The following is a 16,706-nucleotide window of genomic DNA, read 5'->3' as shown; positions in this document are numbered from 1 at the left end:
TCCGGGAGGCGTGGCCGCGGCGCGGCGTGCGTCCCGCCCCCGTCGCGAGCTGATTGGCCGCGTGCGCCAACCGTCGGTATTTGAATCCGTGGCGGGCGAACGGGCTCCCGGATTCCGCGCCTCCCGCTCCCTCGGTTTCGTGTGGCCGCCAGCAGGTAGGCGATGGCGGCGGCGGAGTCCCCGGCTCGGGATTCAATCCCCACCTCGTCCCCCCCAGCCTCCGGTCCCCGTACCCTGACGCCCGCGGCAGCTGGGCGGCGCCCACCCCCAACGGGCCCTCCTCCGTCCGCGGCTCCTCCCGCGCTTTCGGGGTGCGCCGTCCGCTCGGCACCCCCGCCCCCTGGGACCCACCCCGCCGGTGTTTGCTGCCGCCCTCCCAGGGGCGCCCTCCTGCCAGAGTCCCCGGCACCCCGCGGGTCCGCTGGTTTCCGTCTGCAGCCCTTGGGCGGAGACGCCTGAGGGTTTCCTGCCTTACGGTTCCCCCTCGGTCTCCTAAGTCGGCCTCCCCTCGCCGTCACCTTTTGACCTCTTCCAGCCTCGAACCCTACCTGTATCCGCGCCTTGCGAGTGTACACTTCCTATCCTCTGCGCCCCCGGCTCAACGCCCTCCCCTCTTGGACCCGATCCTCCGCCCCTCCCACCTCTGGGGGCACCTTCGTGCTGCTTTATCCACGCCCCACCTGCGAGCTCCCATCTGTGAGCCCTCGCCGACAACAGCACCCGCCCTCCCGTTCCTGCTGATTGTTCCCAGCTGCTGCGCGCAGCTCCTCTGGGTTCCGCCCACGGACCTGGACCTCGGTTCAATGGGAGGTCTGGCCTGGCCGGCTCTGCTGGGAGCCTTCTCCTCTTTGTCAGTGAAAGCTAGGCCTGACAGAGGATGCCCCGGCCGTTCTCCCACCTTCCTCAGGCGAGGCACTGTCGGAAAGTGTCCTCTAGGCCCCCTCCCTGGAGTATCCCACAGCCATCCCACTCCCAGATGTGGGCCTGCTGGCCAAGCTGGGGCTGCTCACACCACCCCGTCTGGACGCAGGAACCTCTGACCCCCCACTTCCCTCCTGCCCTTTCCTGGGCTCACACACAGGGCCCCACCCCCATACCTTCCAGGGCATCTTGTAACTTTGACTCCCCTCTTTTCAGGACAGCTTTGCTCCCTCTGCCCCTGCCAAGCCCAGCCTTGCTCTTCAAGCTGCAGCCTCCAGCACCCCCGCCACCAGCAAATACCTGAGACATTCCCATGGACAGGCCCTCTAGCGACTACTGGGTTGGGAATGTCATGCTAGTGACTGTCAGGAGGACCTTGGGAAGGGGGAGTGAGGACTTCTGGGCCTCTGTGGAGGTCGCTGGTGTATATTTCTAGACTCCAAGCCTCAGTGTTGAAATTCCTCCAGTCCCCACCAAAGTAATTCTCCATTTTATTGGTCTCCACCTTGCCCCGCTCTCTTCTGGGCCTGGACCCTCATGGTGCCACAGTGTGCCCCCCATCTCCCAGCCTGTGACGAAAGAGCAAGCCTGCTTTCTTGCTCTCAGCTAACATGGCAGCCAGCTCAGCTGTTGCTGTGGCCTCAGCGCCTGCAGTAGAGGCCTGAGGGGAGACCCAGGCTTTCTAACAGGCCCACACCCAGGTCTCCTGACCTTTCCTCGCTAAGTTCAAATTGTTTTGAGGACCCGATTCCCCTTCCTTGTTCTGTGGGCTGAAGGCCTTTGCGGCTCTTTGTCCTGGGTGGCGGCAGCTGCCCTAAAACAAGGACTGCCTGGCAGAGGACATGCTGAGATGGGACCCACCAGTGCAGGATGGGGACATCTGCCCTGCCGGGCCAACTCCTTGCCCTGCCTATACAGCCCTCATGCTGACGCCAATTGTCTGCTTTCCCAGAATGAGTCTGCAGATCTACAATGATGAAAACGTCACTGGTGACAAAAGTGCAGAGAACTGTGAGTTCCTGTTTTCACCGCCGGAACTTACCGGAAGACTATCTGTTCTTCGTCTGTCACAGAAAGAAAATGTGCCACCCAAGAGCGTACTCAAAGCTATGAAAGTAAGCACATTTCGCCTGTGTAAATATACTGTGTGTCATGCATTAGGTCCCTCTGGGACTTGCTTACCTGGGGACTTGTGGAAGAGGGCAGGGCACTGCCACAATAGTGGGTGAAAACTGGAATTCTTGAACAGATCTCCTCCTCCCCCAATAGGTGACTTTCCAGACTCCTCTGCGGGACCCACAGACACACCGGATATTGAGTCCTAGCATGAGCAGCAAGCTCGAGGCTCCTTTTGCTCTGGAGGATACTGTTGGCTTAGAAAATTCTCCTCAAAACCAGACCCAGAAAGAGAAGTAAGTGTTGATGCTGCTTAATGTACTGCAATTCCTAATCTTTCCAGCAGACAGTGCAGGAAAATTCAACTTTGTCGTTAGTTGCATCTGGTCAAGTTCCTCGTGGTTTCTGCTGTGAACTTGTGCAGGGCATTGCCCAGCATGATAAGTGGCTCACACTAGAAGCCACTTGTTAGTAGAAAAGTGGATGATGGGGGCACCTGGGTGGCTCAGTGGGTTAAAGCCTCTGCCTTCGGCTCAAGTCGTGATCCCGGGGTCCTGGGATCGAGCCCCACATCGGGCTCTCTGCTTGGCATGGAGCCTGCTTCCTCCTCTTTCTCTCTGCCTGCCTCTCTGCCTACTTGTGATCTCGGTCTGTCAAATAAATAAATAAAATTTTAAAAGAAAAGAAAAGTGGATGATGAAATTTGTAGAAGTTCAAGGTTTTTTTGTTTAAGCTTTTTTTGGTTTATTTGTAAAGAGAGAGCACAAATAGGGAGGGGCAGAGAGAAAGAGCAAGAATCTTGATCTCATGACCCTAAGATCATGACCTGCGCCAAAACCAAGTCAGACGCCCAACTAACTGAGCCACCCAGGTGCCCCAAATAAGTTTAGGTTTTATGTTGTGTGGGGTGCCTGGGTGACTCAGTGGGTTAAACTCTCTGCCTTCGGCTTGGGTCATGATTCCAGGGTCCTGGGATCGAGCTCCGCATTGGGCTCTCTGCTCAGCGAGGAGCCTGCTTCCTCATCTCTCTCTGCCTGCCTCTCTGCCTACTTGTGATTTGTCTGTCAAATAAATAAATAAAATCTTTTAAAAAAAAAAAGAAAGAAAGAAAAGTTTTATGTCGTGCTCCTTTACTGTGCCTTTACCAGCACACCAGCCTGGCTTTGGTTTGTCTCATTTCATGGAATGTCTGCGCACATCTCCAGTGCTATGTGGATAGGTTTCTTTCTTTTTATACCCACTGGGTTCTCCTTTTTGTTTGCGAGTCAGCCTTGGATGTTGTCAAGAGCTCTCGATCTTCTCTTTCTCTTCAGTGAAAATCTGTGTAGCTGGTGGTCACCAAATGAAAGGGGGAGATAGGCAAGCAGAGAAAACCTTGACTGTGACTTCTCCCGTTTCGGGTCTCCCAGAAACCTGCGTGCTCTCGTTGGTCCACGAGCTTTGATTTATGAGGTTATACTTGTGAAAGTTAATCCTAAGAAGAGAATTAACTGAATGTTCTTTTTTTACTGTTTTTAGCTAATGTCTTCTCATGGATTAAGTTCTAATTTAAAAATTAACAGATTCTTTAGTGTTAACTAAGCTTGTTTCTAAAAAGCCAACAGTTCACCAAGGAAGTGGACACCAAAATGACCAATGGAATTCTCCACAAACCAATGATGGCCAATGCCATCCCCGCTCCAGCAGATGTGAGAGCAACCCCTGAAGATTGGCAGCATTCCAGTGGGCCCACCTCAGCTCACCTGGCCAGTCTGGATCCCTCAAGCTCTCCCCAGATGCCAAAACGTCTTGAAAATCAAGTGGCTTCTCTAGGACAAATGACTGTGAGCCCCGAGCAAGCCTTGGAGGAAAGCGTCCATTCTTATTTCTCAGAAAAGAGTATTCCCTCCACCTTGGAAATCACAGAAGACCCTTCCCAGATGGCTACCCCAGACCAAACAGAAGACCCTCCCGAAGCCACCAGAGAAAGCCCAAACTGGGTGGCTGCTTTGTCCCCTATGACTTACCCTGCAGGAGCAGGTGGAGAAGGGTCCCCTGTAGACCTGCCTGGTGAGGCCCCGGCCGGCCCTGAAGAGCCCTCAGGTCCTGGAGATGCCACACTGTCCAGCCATCTGAAGGCTGGAGGGGCCACAGCCCCAAGTCCTCAGAAGAAAGAAGCTGATGGCCAGAGAGCCACCTCGTGGAATGGCAGGCCCATAGAGCTAGAATTTGATTTATCTGACAATACTACCAGCAAAACATTGCCTGCACTGAGGGAATTGGGGACGAGACCTAGCCCTAAACCTTCCCCTAGGATGTCAGAACCACGGCAAGAAAAGGCCCCTGAGGAGGCCAGTGAGGGGCCCCTTCCCCTGCCCCGGAGGTCTTCCAGCCTGGACTGGAACAATCTGGATGACCCAATCTTTAACCCATTTGAAGGAGGAGAGGCCCAGCCCTCAGAATGCCCACAGAGCAGGCCAGCCGGGCCTGTGGCCAAGGAGGTGTCTGCTAGTCCCGAGGCCACGGGGCCCTCCTCTCCGAGCCTGTGAGTACTTGGTGGTGGGGGGATAGTGCCCAGCAGTGTGCGTGCTGGAGGACCCAGGCCAGAGAAGGGGCTTGGTCACACATGGGCTGTGGGAGGCAGCTGCCCGGCCTGGATCCCGAGACCACAGAGGGTGCGCTCCTCCACTGCAGGGGACTCCTGAGAGATTGTGCGGGAGAACACACAGTAGTGCCTGGTTCTGTCCCCTCCACGGCAGCTTATGCTTTCTAAGAGCATGATCTGGAAGCACCCTGGAGCTTGAGGGGATCTTGTCTGCCAGTCCAGGGCCGGCGGAGCAGCTCCCCGTGCTTGCCCCCGTGCCTCGGGCTCTCCCACTGTGCTCTCCCAGCACTTAGCCAGGGCCTGGCCCCCCAGCACTCATCCAGGCAGCATTCTGGTGGGATGCATGCCGGCTTCCCCCCAGCCAGGAGTGCGCCCTGACAGTCCTGTAGGCCATCTCCTCGCACCGGCCCGGCCCCCTGGGACCCTTACTCTGGCACATTTGCCAGCTTCCTGGTGAAATCAGACAAGTAAACCCTTGGGATTTGCTCTATGAGCCGGGTCCCCCTGGGAAGCCCATGCTTCTTGGGCAGTTGAGGTGGGTGGGGATGGCTCTGCTGGGAACTTCTGCATAGCCCTTGGCCTTCAAGGTGAGGGTTCACAGGGTGGGAGGCAGCTCAATCCCGGGGCACATCCCCTATTGACACCATCTCTTCAGGCAGGTGCCTTCATTCTCCTCGGATGACACGCCTGGGGTGCAGACCGCAGCCAGGACCCCAGGTGCAGCAGGCAAGGTAGGGACATGAGCTCAGCCCAGGCCATCCGTCATCCTCCGTGCACTTGGGCAGAGGGCGGTGGGGAGAGACCAGGTGGGACACGGCGTGGCACCAAAATCCCCACCCCACCCCACCCCACCCCGCTCCCATCCTGACGAGACTGGGGGAGGTACAGCTGCGCACAGGACCTTGGGCCTCATGAGATGCCCAGACCAAGCTGCCCTTCTTCCAGGAGGGAGCTGCGGACCCTGCAGGTGCACCAACCTCCAGGGGTGGCCTGGGCGGTGAGCCAGCACCCCCCACTCCACAGGACCTGGAGCCCACCGCAGAGCTGGCTGAGGAGCAGTTCCGAGACCCCACTGAGGGTACGTTGTCCCCAGGTCACTTGTCTGTTCCTGCCGGCGGTTGCTGTTCCAGAAATGCCCAAGTTCAGGGACATTTTTCCAGAGATCACCCTACAGGCAGCTATTCCCTGACTTGAAGCGATGTGTACAGATGCTCTGGATCCTTCCAGGACATACCCCTGCCGTAAGGGATTTCAGGACTGGAAATCAGATCCGGAAAGAGGCTCTGTGCACACACACAGGCGGCGGGCGCATTGTTGGTGGAGAAATCCTGTTGGAATGGCAAGTCCACACAGAGAACTGCCCTTCCATGGGGGTGGAGGGCGGGTCTGGACTCTTGAGATGAGAATCTAGGATGGACTTATCTCACGAGAGAGAAGGCAGGGGTCTTGATGAGGCTTAACTTACAGGTAGAGAGGAGACCGGAGTGCAGGGTTGGTCCGTGACCGGACGATCCCAGGGACCCCTGAGTCCCAAGGGAGTTCTTGGGTCTGGTTTCTCTCCCTGAGCATCAGGTGTTCAAGGGTCCTCTGTGTCACTGCTTGTTTCCTGTCCCAGCCAAAGGGTGTGCCGCCGTGCGGAGGGACCACAACTAGCATTTCTGTTCACCAGTTGAGGGTCGTCTGGGTTGTCTGCTCAGTGAGACTGCCGCAAACTTTCGCATGCATGTGTTGGACGTGAGTGTCTGTTGGTCTTGGGCACGAACCCTGGAGGGGAACTCCGGGTCATGTGGTAGCTCTGGGTGACACTGAGGAGACACCAGCTTAACTTTCCAAAGCAGCAGCTGTGTTTAAGGTCCCCAACTCTCCTTGGCCTCGGCAGCCCCCTGGGGGCCTCTGGGACTTCAGTTCCAGCCTCCAGCCATGGGGAGCGCCCCCTCCGAGGATCTGATCTGCATCCCCCTGCTGATAAGAGTCTTCATGTGCCTTTCACACCTTCTTGGAATGTCTGCTTGTGTACTTTGCCCTGCTGTTGGATTCAAATTGGCATTTTTTTTTTTTTAAGATTTTATTTATTTGATAGAGACACATCGAGAAAGGAATACAAGCAGAGGAAGTGGAAGAGGGAGAAGCAGGCTCCCCACTGAGCAGGGAGCCTGTTGCGGGGCTTAATCCCAGAACCCTGGGATCATGACCTGAGCCGAAGGCAGACGCTTTAACTGAGCCACCCAGGTGCCCCTCAGATTGGCTTTTTATTATTGAGTTGTAATGATTTCCTATCTATCCTAGGTAAGGATTTTTTTACCATATAGGTGACATGGAAGGAATCGTTTCCTGTTCTATGGGCTTTCTGTCTCCCAGTGGCGTCCTTTGAAACACAGATGTTAACCCCGAAGTCTTGTTTCCCTCTTTTTCTTTTGCTCTTTGTGCTTTTAGTATGAAATCTAAGGAATCCATGCCAGATGTGATACTGCAAGGGTCTGCCCTTACATTTTCTAAAAACATTACCGTTGTAGCTCTTATATTTGGGATTTTTATTCATTTTGAGTAAATTTTTGTGTATGATGGGGGCCATCCTCAGGTTTTTTTAAGTGAAAGTTCCATTGTCCAGAATTCAAAAATGGTTTTAGGGGAAGTTTTACTTTTTTTTTTTTTTTTTTTTTTTTTTTTTTTTTTTTAAGATTTTATTTATTTGAGAGAGTGAGAGTGAGAGCACAAGAGGGAAGAAGGTCAGAGGGAGAAGCAGATTCCCTGCAGAGCTGAGTGCCCGATGCAGGATTCGTTCCCGGGACTCCAGGACCATGACATGAGCTGAAGGCAGTAACTTAACCAACTGAGCCACCCAGGAACCCCTAGAGTAGTTTTAAATAATAGCTCTTAGCCCTGGCACTTGGGTCCCTTAGAACAGTTTTGGTTGTCGTACCTGAAGAGATGCTGCTTGGCTCCCGGCAACACACGGGACAATCCCACCAGGTGTCTTGGCCCCAGGGGTCCTTAGTGTGAGCCAGGATTGGTGGCCCCCAGGGGAGAGGGGTGGAGGGAGCAAATCACAGCTCTGGGCAGCCCCGCCTGAGGGCCACAGGGCTAGAAGCAGGGGACTGCTATTCACGGTGCCCGTGTGGTGGGTGACAGCAGCACTAATGCCTCCCCCCTCCTCAGTTCTAGGCTCTGGAGCTGAGGTGGATTATCTGGAGCAGTTTGGGGGTTCCTCGGTGAGTACCGCACCGTCATGACAGCCTTTTCCAGAGTATACCTCTGCAAAGAGGGTGCTTTCTAGAACAACCCTGAGCCACTGACCCACCTCCAAAATCACGATGGGCTGGCTCACACATGCCAATGGTGTCTGCTCCGTGATAGGCATCAGCAGCTCCCCGGGACCCCCTCCCAAGCTGCACCCGGGGCCTCGTGGTGCCTGTCTGGAGCTCTCATGGAGAGGGGAGCTTGAGCACACGCTGCTGCATGCTGGGGTCTGCCTTGGGGCCATCCTCCATGAGGGAGGCTGGTGAACCTGCATACTCGCCCATTCCTCCAGTTTAAGGAGTCAGCCCTGAGAAAACAGTCTTTGTACCTCAAGTTTGACCCGCTCCTAAAGGACAGCCCTCAGAGACCAGGGCCTATGGCTCCAGAGACCAGCAGGTATACCTCCCCTCTATCCCCTGGGGCTTAGGGCGGGCAGATGGGCAGGCATCTACCCAAGATTTCTAGACTAAATGGGGACATTCATGACTCTGCCTTGGAAAGGTAGACTTCAGGGCTCTCTGGACCCCTCGGGTACTGGAGAAGGGATTGTGGGTCCAATCCCACACTTGCCTGTCTTCATGAGTGGACCCCTGTGGCTGGGTGATAGCTCATGCCACAGGGGCGGAGACTCGAAGTGGAGTTGAAGGGATGTAACAGAGGCTGTTCTCTGGCCTTTGGGGGAAATGGGCACATTTACCTTCTATTCTGGGGTCTCAGTGCACAGGATGTGGCCGTGCCTTCCTCAGGAAACTTGCCAGAGGCGAAGCTCGTGGAACTTGACTTCCTGGGACCCCCAGATGCTCCCGTAAGTGCTCTTCCCCCTTGTGATGCAGAGAGAAGACTCTGGTTACGGGCCTGATGACACGAGTGGGTGCAGCACCCCTCCTTGGCATGGGGTGGGGGAATCCCTACTGCCCTGGGAGCCCATGGCCTCTGAGGACCTGTCCTCCCGACAGTAGGGTAGAGGTGGGGGTGGCTCCCAAAAGAACATATGGCCCAGCTTGTCGTCCCCCCACAGATGCTGGATCCCCCTCCCTGTGTCTTTGGGCCTGGGGGGCCACCGCTGTCCATGGGCTCCATCGTGGACGTGTTGCAGTACAGCCAGAAGGACCTGGACGCAGCGGTGAGACCAGGGTGTAGGGCGGCTGGGTTCCCATCAGGTGCTGCAGTACATAGCCCTGAGCACCAGCTCTCCTCCAAAGATGTCCGCTCACTGGTTTCGCACCCCAGTGTCTTCCCCCAGCATCTCCCAGAGTAGCTGCTTACATACAGAAGGGCTCAGGCATCCCCCACAGGCACAGGCTGGCCACATCTGCTAGCTGCTAAGTCCTTTCCCAGCCTCAGTGCCTGTGGCCCCCTGTCCTGCCCAGAGCTGGCCAGGAGCTCCCGTGGTTGGGCCCCTCCCCCTCTGCAGCTGCTCTCCCAGCCTTGTCCATGGCAGGAGGTGTCCCCCCTCTCCACCCGCACACAGACACAATTCCTGGGGGCTGATGGGACCCCTTCGTGTCCGACAGGCAGTTCTCTCCCTGGACACTGGCTGGCCCTGCCACCACCTGGGAGCCACAAGGTCCTTGGGCTGACTGGGGCTCCTCACAGCCACTACCCCGACTCTGACACGTTGTCCCCTGGACCCTGGGTGTGAGGGGTGCCCAGCAGCTACGTGCTATGTGCCGTGTGCAGGTGGAGACCACACGCGAGGAGAACGTGCTGCTGAGGAGCCAGTGTGAGACGCTGCGCGCCAGGAACCTGGAGATGGGGTAAGGCTTGCAGTGCTCACCGGGCGGCTTGGGTGCATCTGCTGCGGGAGGCACAGGCGGCCATGGGCACCTCCATTCTCCCCACAGGAAGATCATGGATGGCTTTGAGGGAATCGTGTACCAGGCGATGGGTGAGTGCTGGCAGCCCCAGGTCTCAACTGTGGTGGAGCCACCAAGGCCAGTGAGGGAACGTCTGGTGGTCAGAGCTGGGTGGTGCTGGGGGACTGGTACTTGCTGGCCCCAAAGCTGGCCAGGCCCCAGGTGGGCATCTGGAGTCCCTTCCATGGTCACTGTAGCCATGGTGTGCCCCCCACGTCCCCAGGGGATCCCAGGGTGTCAGGCTCTGGACGTGTCAGGTGGGGCTTGGAGTGAGTACCAGTCCTCACCCTGGGCAAAGCCTCAAGCTCCCGGAGGCTCCTGGCTTGGGGACCTGGCCCGGTATCCCTTGGGGCCCTAGGTTCCTGTCCACCCACCCCTCCAGGGCTGGCTTGTGGGCCCCCTAGGCTCTGCTCTGGAAGATCACATTGGAGGGGGTGTCTTTCGCCTGGCCCTCAGCGGGACCACAGCCGGCTGCCCACCCCTCCCCTGCCGCATGTGTCCCACATCCCAGGCCCTCACCTGTGGTACCAGCATGTGGGGGCTGCTCTCACCCTGGTGCTTGTTTCTCTTTGCTCAAGAGGAGGCTCAGAAGCAGAAGGAACTTGCAAAAGCAGAGATCCAGAAGATCCTAAAGGAAAAAGAGCAGCTGACTACAGACCTGAGCTCCATGGAAAAGTCTTTCTCTGACCTCTTCAAACGGTTTGAGAAACAGAAGGAGGTGATTGAGGGTTACCGCAAGGTAGGTGGTACCAGGTGGGCCTGTGCCTGTCTCCCACACAAGTACCTGGGGCCAGCCTGCCCCATGACCTCACCTTGCTGAGGGCAGAAGCTGCTCACTCGCCAGGCAGACCACCCGGGCAGCCCCTGGCTGTGCCCTTCCCTTGCCAGTGGACCCAGTGTTGGCGGAGGTTACTATTTGTCCAGGGACTTGAGCAGAGGGGCCATGGGGCCTGGGCTGGAGACAGAGCCCCGGCAGGCTCTGGGTGCCTAGGATGCCCTGGAGGAGGGCCTGGGCCCCTTGGACCTCCGTGGCCCCACTGCATGAGGCCTACGGGCTGCCCGGCATTCTGGGCACACAGCTGGGCAGGGCTCCCCCATGGCCGACCCTTTCTTCCTGTGCAAGAGGAGTCACCTGAAGGAGCTGGTCCCCTTCCAGAGAGCATCGAGACCTGCACGCATGGCATGTGGTGACCACACGCACAGCTGCTGAGACAGGCCTATGTTAGGGGTGGGGGCAGGGGGCCTAGAAGGTGTCACCTGATGTGTGAAAGAAGAAAGCACAGGGGCAAAACTCAAAGGTGGGGCCTGTTGCCATGAAGGAAGAGGGCTCAGGGGGCCCTGGAAGGCCCAGGGGTGGTGGGGGTGCTGCATCGGGGCCTCAATCTCCAGCCTTCTCCCTGCCCCTCAACTATTGGCTTTGTCATGGTCTGAAACCAGACCCAGACTCAGCTGCAAAGCTGGGGCCACACAGCCCTGAGGTGGATGGCCCCAGCCCCATGTCCAGATATGCCCTCCTGTGGTCGGCAGTACCTGCCAGAAGCTGTGAGGGGCCAGGGGTCCGTTCTCACATCTGGCATGGGGGGGGGGGGGGCAGGTAGGTGTCCAGCTATGTCCCCGTGGCCCTCCTTGTCGGAGCTGCTGCTTAACACCCCCAGAAACCCTTGATGGTGGGCCGTCCACACCTGTCCAAAAAGCGAGGCCTGGGGGGCTCCAACAGAGGACATACCGCACAGTTTACATCTGCATGTTCTCTAAAGAATGAAGAGTCGCTGAAGAAGTGTGTGGAGGGTTACATTGCAAGGATAGAAAAGGAGGGCCAGCGGTACCAGGCCCTGAAGGCCCATGCGGAGGAGAAGCTCCAACTGTGAGTTTGGTGGGAGTGGGCGGGGCAAGACCTAGCAACCCTCGGGTCAGGGACCCCCCTGGCCTTGACAGATCAGCCCCCTCTTTGGCATCCCCAGGGCTAGCGAGGAGATTGCCCAGGTGCGCAGCAAGGCCCAAGCAGAGTCCTTGGCCTTCCAGGCCAGCCTGAGGAAGGAGCAGATGCGCATCCACTCACTGGAGAAGACAGTGGAGCAAAAGGTGGGCACATGGGACCCCTGGTGCTGGGGGGAGGGGAGGAGCCCTGCCTGCTCGGGACCGGCTTGGGGATCCACCCTGGGGCAGGGGCTTCAGCCAATAACTTGTAGGCAGCCCATGGCCCACTCCAGGGCTGCCGCTTCTGAGAATTGCTCCAGACCCAGGGATTCTGCGCCCCAGCTGACACAGTCAGAAGAGCATGCAACTCTTTGAACAACTTGGGGTTGTGAGTTCAAGCCCCACGTGAGATGTAGGGAGGATTCAAAATAAAATCTTCAGAAAAACAAATGAGGATTTTATTTTTCTCCTCCAGACTAAGGAAAATGAGGAACTGACCCGGATCTGTGATGACCTCATCTCCAAGATGGAGAAGATCTGACACACCCCCGCCCCATCTGTCTGTGTGTGTGTGTGTGTGTGTGTGTGTGTGTGTGCGCGCGCGCGCGCGCGCGCACGCGCGCATGCCTGTCTGTCTATGGAAGTTTTCCTGTTCTTCTCTCTTGATCTCTCGTTTTTAAACTAGACTGCTTTAAAAAGAAGAGTAAATAAAGATTGCCTTTGGTTCAAGTGTTGAAGGTGCTCTCATTTTGACTCCGGTGTGGGTTTCTGGCTTGGGCCAGAGGCTGACCTGGCCACTGCAGCTGTTGGCCCGTGCCCCTCGTGGTTGCCCAAGGGGCACCAGCCCTGCCTTTGCACGGCCGTGCTGCCACTGGCCTGGGGTGGTTGGCCCTCGACGGGGCTGTGGTTCCCGCATCCATTGCTCTCAGGTCCTTTGTGGTCGTGGTGAATGAACAACTGCAATCATTTTGGGCGCCCAGCTTGATGCCAGGGTGAGCCTGACACGATCTGGAAGGCGGGGTTCCCCAGCTGGACCCCACGCCTCCTGGGCCGAGTCTGAGATGGAGTTCCCAGAAGTGGACTTGGATGCCTCTACTGACCATTGGGCTATAGATCCTGCCAACCACAGTGGGCATTTGTGACTCGGCACAAAGGCCCAGCATCTCCTGAGCCAGGTGTCAAGGTGGATGTCTGAGTTGGTGACCCCTCGGTGGCTGTCAGGACCATATCCAGAGGATATGGCATGGCACTGGGGATGGGACTAAGGGCATGGCTGGGTGAAGGTGAACCTCTGGGACAGGTGGTTTCCGAACCAGGCAGAACCTCCTCAAGGAGCAGGCAAAAGGCACAGGTGAGGGAAATAGTACCTGGACAGGGGTTAGGAGTAGCTGGCACCAAGGTCTGAGGAGGAACAGCTAGCAAAAGGGAGCAGGGGACCTGGCACAGAGACCCAAGCCAAGGCCTGCCCAGGTAGGAGGCCTCTGAGTTCCCCAGTGCCACCACCCCACACTGGGACTCCTGCTGTCAGCTGGCCTCCCCAAGAAGGACCTCAGGGTGGGCAGCGGGCCCTCCCAGCCACCACCAGGGGGCGCTGCTGGCCCAAAGCCACAATTCAGTGTAGAGTGGGAGGGGACTGTGGGGCCAGCCACCAGGGCACCCAGGACCCCACAGGTGGAGGATATGTTTGCTCTCAGAGTGTCTGAAGGAAAGTGCCCAGTGCTGGGAGCAGGAACTGGGGAGCCCCCCTGCTGCCCGCACCACTCTCCTGTCTCCTGTCCCACGATGTCTCTCAACCCTGAGGACCTCCCATAGGGCCTCTTCTCTAGATGGCCACCAGGGTGTTCCTGGGCTCAAGGATCTGCTCTGGGCCCTTGAGCTGGAGCCCAGGCCCTGGGGCGGGCCCCCAGGATACCACTGTCCAGCCACCAGCTCTCTGCTCTAAAGCCACTTCTAACGGCTTTCCCCCCACACAGTCCCAAACCTGGTGTGTCTGGGGGCCCTGGCATCTGGGAACCACCCTCACTAGCTCTACCCAGGGACCCTAGAAACAATGCTCACACAGAAGTGTCCCTTCCACGCAGAGGCCACCCGTCGCTGCCCCTGGCAGGCAGGCCTGACCCGCCACACCGGCCAGCAGCTTCCTCCCCTCAGAGCCTGTGATGCCTCCAAGCAGCTTGCCGCCACCCCCCAATCTGGCTCCGCAGCTCAAGGTTCAGGCTGGGGCACTTGGGCCTGGAAGGCATGTCCTCAAGAGCATGCCTGGCTGTCCTGGGCTAGAGTTCCTGCCGCTGCTCCAGGCTCCGCGGCACCTGGGGCTCAGGACTGCAGCTCATCTGGGGCCTCACCCACGTACAGGCCCTTCCAGCCGCGGGGCAAGGGGCCGTGCAGCCGCAGGGCTCCCACTCCTCCTCGTAGGGTCAGGGCTGCCCCGAAGGCTCTGTTGTAGCTAGCTCCTCACCAGGCTCAACTGGCCTGCTGGCCACCAAGGCCCTGTCCCCCACGGAGCCTCTCGGAGCCTGGCCAGGAGTCTGCCCAGAGAAGGCCACTGGGGGCAGCCGGCCGTGCTGAGGACACGGGCCGCTGGTCAGCATCCTGGGCCAGGAGCCTCTCTTCGGGACAAAGGGGCCTTGTGCAGCTGAATGGGTGTTTATACTGGAGCCCGAGCTAACTCAGGGCGGCAAGGCTGGGTAGGCCTGGCACTGGGCTTCCCCGGGTAAACATGGCCAAGCCAGGCACACAGCCGCAGGACTGAACTTCCACACCCTTGCCTTCCCTGCTTGGGACACCAGCAGTATCCTGGGGCCTCCTGCCAGGATGGGGGCATGAGGACCCGGGGGCTGGCCTGGGACGCTGCCTCGGATCCCCAGTGCTGAGCAGGAGGGAAGTAGTGTCCACAGGCTGGCAGCATGCCCACTGAGGCCTCGTGGATGGGGCACCCCGTGGCTGCCTCCCAGATCCATGGCTGCCCCTACCTTCTTAGAGCACAGGAGAGGAGGGCCCCCCAAGTCTGCAGAGACTCCCTCTTTTACCCCCAGTGAGATGTCATCAGGAGGAGGGACCTCAGGTGAGGGGTGAGGTAAGGGTGGTCATGAGGGTGGGGAGTAGAGGGGAGAGACCTTGCCTCCAAGTGAGGCCACTGTGAGAAGGTCTGCGGGCTGCCACCGCAGCTCAACTTCAGCCTCCAGAACCAAGAGACCTAATGACCTGTCGCCGAAGGCAGGCCCGCAGGATCTTGTGAGGGCAGCTCAAGGACTGCGACCCTCACCGTGACCAGGACTGCCGGGCAGGAGGCCCGCCCCCCGCCCCACCTGTCCTCCCTAGAGCTGTGGCCATCCACACCGCACTGAGAGGGCCCATGGGGGAGGAGCAGAATGGGGGTGCAGGGGGACCGGCCTTCCTCGATGTCCCCCCTACCTCCACACTGGCAGGCCACTGTAGCTCTCTTCAGCCATGGCCTCCCTCTGGAGTCAGGTGCTGCCTCCACTCCCAGCTACCCCCAGCCCAGGCTAAACCCCAAACTCTCCTTGGCCCCTCAGTGGGAAGGAGGATTTCCACGTGGCCAAGCGGGTGCTCAGAAGGTCCTTTCTTGGGCTGACCCCCTCCCCACTGTGCCGCTCTGCACTCTGAGAAAGCCAGATAGTGTAGATGCTGCCTGGGCCCGTAGGATCGGGGTGTGCACACCCAGGCCCCTGTCGCCTGCGGCCTCTCAGAGAGGTCCTGGCAGGGTGGAGGTCAGCAAGCCACCACACGCTGGAGAGTAGACGGCTCTCCCCAGGGCCAGCAGGGCTGCCTGAGGCCAGAGAAGGGAGTCCTGACTCAGCGGAGGCTGCCTTGGGGGCCCTGCTGGGGTGTGGGGCGTGTCCCTGAGGTGGAGAACCTGCCTGTAGGGCTGCACGTGGGGGACAGCCCCACGCACCCTGGCCCTGGTTCCTAGAGGCCTCCCTTCCCAGGACCCCAGACTCCAGGAGCCCTGGGCTGCCCTCACCCTTTCCACCCACCCCTGTTAAGGTTGCGAGAGAGCCATTGTGCCCAGCGGCCTGCAGGGGGTGCCATTGGGCTGGCCTCAGCGGCCGGCAGCTGAGCTGCGACCGGTCCCAGGGGCCGGGGCCTCCACGCTGGGTCTCCCAGACCCCTACCCTGGGGCATCAAGGGGTTATCTCCCTGTCGTCCCTGTCCAGCCATCAGGGGCACCAGTCCTGCCCCCTGCACGTACCCTCTGCCCTGCAGACCCCCAGGTACCAACCTAGGCCCCCACAAACTGCAGAGCAGGCCCAGCCACAGTGGGGGTACTTAGGAGGCACACCTGGGCCCAGAGCAGCTGGGGGGCCCATCACCAACCACTGAGGGTCTGGATGAGCCTGAAATGGGCCTGCCAGCAGAGGCTTGTGGCGGGGACTTGGCCCTTCCCTCCCTGGCCCCGTCCTTGTCCAGCGGGGCTCCAGGGGCCGAGGCAAAGGTCCCCTGCCCCCTGGCACCACCAGCCAGGCCCCAGGGTGTGCTGGGCTCTTGGCCCCCTCCTCAGTCTTTTAGTAGTAGGCCGGACTCAGAGAAACACGCCCAGCCCCCACCTGGCCCTGGGCTCCAGGCTGTCCGGCTCACAGGTGTCTGTAGACAGACCTCACGAGGGCAGAGTGAGGTGAGGGAGTGAGCGCTCCCCCAGCACCTCCTGCTCTGGAACAGGGCTTGAGGTGAGGGGACCATACCTCCTGCAGACAACAGGTGGGAACAGAGGGACAGAGTGAGGGGCTGTACCCAGCCCACTGGGGGCCAGGTTCCCAGAGGCGGGGACCTCTAACCTCGGAGCCCTGGCCTGTTTCCCCCTCCCAGGTGTCCCCCCATACCCCCTACAGACACACGCCATCAGAGGATGGGCTGGCATCCTCTGACCCAGGTGTCTACTCTGCAGGGGCAAAGATGGGGTGGGCAGGGCTGTGGGGGAGGGAACACGCTTCTCTTGACCAGGTAACCTGTGACACTCAGCTTCTGAGGAGGAGGGGGTTCTGCTGGGCAGCAAAGGGGTGAGTGGCCTGTGCGATTCCGGCCTAGACCTGCGGTCTACCCGTGGGTTTCCAAAG

The 16,706-nt window shown here is 59.0% G+C and overlaps 1 protein-coding gene across 1 annotated transcript; it reads left to right on the top strand.

Annotated features, from left to right (window-relative positions):
- Window positions 1–36: 36 nt before the first annotated feature.
- TACC3 (transforming acidic coiled-coil containing protein 3) lies at window positions 37–12,360 on the top strand. Its single transcript, XM_059167163.1, has 16 exons — window positions 37–155; window positions 1,874–2,036; window positions 2,191–2,333; window positions 3,635–4,561; window positions 5,277–5,352; window positions 5,567–5,699; window positions 7,778–7,830; window positions 8,151–8,254; window positions 8,576–8,663; window positions 8,877–8,981; window positions 9,539–9,615; window positions 9,703–9,746; window positions 10,293–10,453; window positions 11,472–11,578; window positions 11,676–11,796; window positions 12,107–12,360. Exons 2-16 carry the CDS (start codon window positions 1,875–1,877, stop codon window positions 12,170–12,172), a joined length of 2,367 nt encoding a protein of 788 aa, XP_059023146.1. The 5' UTR covers window positions 37–155; window position 1,874; the 3' UTR covers window positions 12,173–12,360.
- Window positions 12,361–16,706: the final 4,346 nt, after the last annotated feature.

Source organism: Mustela lutreola, chromosome 1 (assembly GCF_030435805.1).
Source record: "Mustela lutreola isolate mMusLut2 chromosome 1, mMusLut2.pri, whole genome shotgun sequence".
In the NCBI taxonomy this organism is placed as follows: Eukaryota; Metazoa; Chordata; class Mammalia; order Carnivora; family Mustelidae; genus Mustela; species Mustela lutreola.
This window is presented reverse-complemented; position numbering and strand designations above follow the sequence as displayed.